The sequence below is a fragment of the Epinephelus moara genome, chromosome 18 (genome assembly GCF_006386435.1).
Source record: "Epinephelus moara isolate mb chromosome 18, YSFRI_EMoa_1.0, whole genome shotgun sequence".
NCBI lineage: Eukaryota > Metazoa > Chordata > Actinopteri > Perciformes > Serranidae > Epinephelus > Epinephelus moara.
This window is the reverse complement of record NC_065523.1, coordinates 12,300,299-12,303,613: the sequence shown is the minus strand read 5'-3', so window position 1 is coordinate 12,303,613 and position 3,315 is coordinate 12,300,299. Positions and strand designations below refer to the sequence as shown.

Below are 3,315 nucleotides of genomic sequence, written 5' to 3'. Positions count from 1 at the left end.
CAGCATAGGTTTAATCTGCCAATTTGATTTAATTAATAATAATAAAAAACATTTATATTAATACTGCAGGGTACAAATATAATTGACAGATTGAGTAATCTGCCAGTAAAGTGACTTGACATGTTTATAAATGTGTTTAATTTAAAAATTTGATTTAAAAAAACTGCTTAAAAAGTTTGAGGACATACAGCAGAGAATGACAAAATACATGTGATAAAACATGTATTTGTACAAGTCAGTTTAAGTATTGCAGTAACAAAATGGCTGTACAGATAATATATATACAACACACAAAGTAACTACTAAGATTTTTATGATAATATTTGGGAAACATTTAAAATAACTTGCAGTTTTACAGGAGCATTGCAGTAGAAATCACTGTAAATGATGAAAAAAAACTCAGTGTCAAGAAGGTTAATAATTGATACAGACATAATAAACAACATACAGACAACACATAAACATTTTTATCTCAAAATATAAAAAGGAGTGTGAAGGGAGATTGTGCATAAGAGGTCCTGGGTTTATTAAATAAGACGAAAGATAAGATTTTTGCTTTAAACACATTTCTGGGTGGTGATACTAAAGGGAGACGACTACGTGTTTCAGTGAAGAATCTAATGTTGACACTTTTTAAGATGAAGCCTGGTCCAGAGCTTTATGAGCCAGCCTCAGGTTTTCTCTCAGCTCGTCCGTCTCCCTCTCTGTTTTAGCCCTCGTGATGCTCAGCTCCGTGACCATGTCTTTGTACTTCTTTGTGGCGCTTCTCTTGTCCTGTAACGTGACAGTTATCAGGTTCATTTCCTGTCTTCGAGTCACAGTTATCATTTATTATTCCAGCTGCTGTATGTGTGTGACTCTCACCCTTTGTGCTGACTGCAGGTCGTCCCTCAGGGATGTGATCTCCTGCTTCAGACACTGAACCTCAGACTCCTTCACTCGCAGGGTAATCTGAAATAAAAACATCTTATAATCAGCTTGGTGGAGGGGTGACACGCAGCAGGGGGCCGCGGGCTGGAACTGAACCTATGGCTGCTGCTGCTGCTGCTGCTGCAAGGACACAGCTTTTGTACATGGGGCACTTGCTCTACCAGGTGAGCTAGAGGGTGCCCCTGTATTCATTTTTATTGCAGTTGCAATCAAAATTACTGACAGAAAGAGCCACATCCTTTTGGAGTGGTTCAGTAAACACAAATCATCATGATGGAAGCTAAAGACATCCAGCTGCATGCCATTTCTTTTCACTAAATGATCAAATTCTTTTTGTCTCCTTTTCAGAGAAGGTGAACAACGTTGCTCTAATAAAACTTTACATATTGCATGTTCTTTTTAAATGTATATTTAATCCTCCAGAAGATTATTATCACTGGTGAAAGAAGTGTTCGAATCTTTTTCACACATATATAGTTAAATTGTTATTCTAACCTGTAATAATTGATCTTTTTTGTAAATTTTCAGTGCAGCAGAAACAAGTAATCTTTACTTTTTAAGTTTATATAGCTGAACTTGTTGTGGAGCAACATTATCATTCATTTGAAGTCATGTTGCGCAAGTCCAATATTCACTCTGTTTTAGCTCTGTTATTGGTCTCCACCGACTCCTGATGGAAATATCTGTCATTTTAGCTGCTAAATCCTCGACTATGTTCACCAGCTGGTCTCTAACTGTGTCTGCTGTTTGCTGCTGAGCGGGTAGTGTACACTGGGTTTTTACAGCTTTTTCTCTGAAAATGACGTTACTACAGAGCTGAGAGTCGAGCAGAACGGTAATTTTGTGGGCTGGAAAGATAAACACGGAGCAGAAGACTTACCTCCATTTCGTACACATCCATACCCTGACTGAGTGGCAGCGCGTCCTGCTTCGCCAGAGAACACAGTCTGGTGATCTCTGCAGCGAGGTGACCGCTCAACTCCTGGTGGACAACATCAGAAACAAGACAACAATGAGGCTTCTTGCTCAATGACACTGTGTTTGAAAATATAAATTTCCCCAGGATTGTTGACAAAAACCTACTCCTTCAGAGTAATTTGGAAAGTACTGTAATAATGTCTAAACATTTTACATATAAGGGGTTTAAATTAAGACACTGAGCGCAGTTTTACATCGTGGATCAATGTGGTTAACCACTGTGTAGAACATTTAAAGGATGTGTTAAAGAGTGTGTATAAGAGGTCTCACCTGGTTTCTAGTCCTCAGGTCTTGGTTTTCCTGCTGGCACTGACACAAGGCCTTCCTCTCAGCATCCAGAGCCTGAACAAGGTGTCCGTTCTCCAGGCACTTCAGAGAAAACTGCTGCGACAAAACCTCGAGCTCCCGCTGGTACGAGGCCAGCTCCTCACTTCACAAACACACAGATACTCAACATAAATATCAACATCATACGAAACTACACCTGACCAGCAAAACAAAGTAATATGTATATTTTTCCTGCATATGGCAGCTCAGTCATCAGTTACAAGCTCCACCAAGACATCCCTTAATACAAAGTTTGTTTGGATAAAGGGTCCTACATGCAAGACATACCTGTGTTGTCTGTATATGTCCTCCAGGTGTGTGTTTCCTGTGCTGTTCTCTGACTGACATCTCTTCTGCACCTCCCTCTCCAGCTCCAGCCGGTGGGCGTTCTTGATAGCTTCGATTGCTAAGAGAAGAACAGCTGAATCACTGACCCAACAGTAACAGTACATGTCCTGTTTTCAGAATTAGCCCAGCTAGTGACTGCTGTGAATAGGGCAGCTGACAACAAGGGTAAGACCATGTGACCGCTTGGAAAGACAGCTGACAGGAGGGAAAAGACCCCAAAGGTGCTGGCACGGGCTAGCAACCCATGGTAGCAGTGGTGAGGCCTAGCAGCTTTACTACAACCAAAATTAGCTACAGCCAACATAGGGAAAATACCCCAAGAGTCAGCGAGAGCAGGGGTGGAAGATGACTCACAGGTGGATTACACGGTAACAGACATTGGAACGGACATGACTATGACTTGGATCTGTGACTCAGTGAAGGATAGGGGCACGGACCTATCCACCAGGGCTAGAATGAGCAGCACTCAGGGTAAGGCGAGCGCATCTGTAGAGGATAAAACTAGCACAGTTGAGAACAAGATGCTTCAGGTTTGTCCTTGCGGCTGGCAAAAAGGTAACATCAGTGAAAGGCCTCAGAACTCTTCAGGGAAAGAAGAAGTGTGTGACAAAGAAAGGGCAGAGTAGCTGCATTGATCAGTACTTCCTAAGAAGTCAGTCGAGTCAGTTGGATGAAGTCCAGCGGCAGGTAGAAAACCACAGTTCGCAGGATATCAGTAACGCTGCCACTGAG

The 3,315-nt window shown here is 41.8% G+C and overlaps 1 protein-coding gene across 1 annotated transcript in view; it reads right to left on the bottom strand.

Annotated features, from left to right (window-relative positions):
* LOC126405724 (myosin phosphatase Rho-interacting protein-like) overlaps nucleotides 1–3,315 on the bottom strand; it is a 40,777-nt gene continuing 37,462 nt past the window's right edge. The window contains exons 18-22 of the mRNA XM_050069606.1: nucleotides 2,524–2,641; nucleotides 2,179–2,338; nucleotides 1,811–1,912; nucleotides 865–951; nucleotides 1–774 (exon numbers count right to left, since the gene is read on the bottom strand). Of these exons, the coding sequence (XP_049925563.1) occupies nucleotides 634–774; nucleotides 865–951; nucleotides 1,811–1,912; nucleotides 2,179–2,338; nucleotides 2,524–2,641 (608 nt within the window). The 3' untranslated portion in view covers nucleotides 1–633. The remainder of the gene's footprint in view (nucleotides 775–864; nucleotides 952–1,810; nucleotides 1,913–2,178; nucleotides 2,339–2,523; nucleotides 2,642–3,315) is intronic.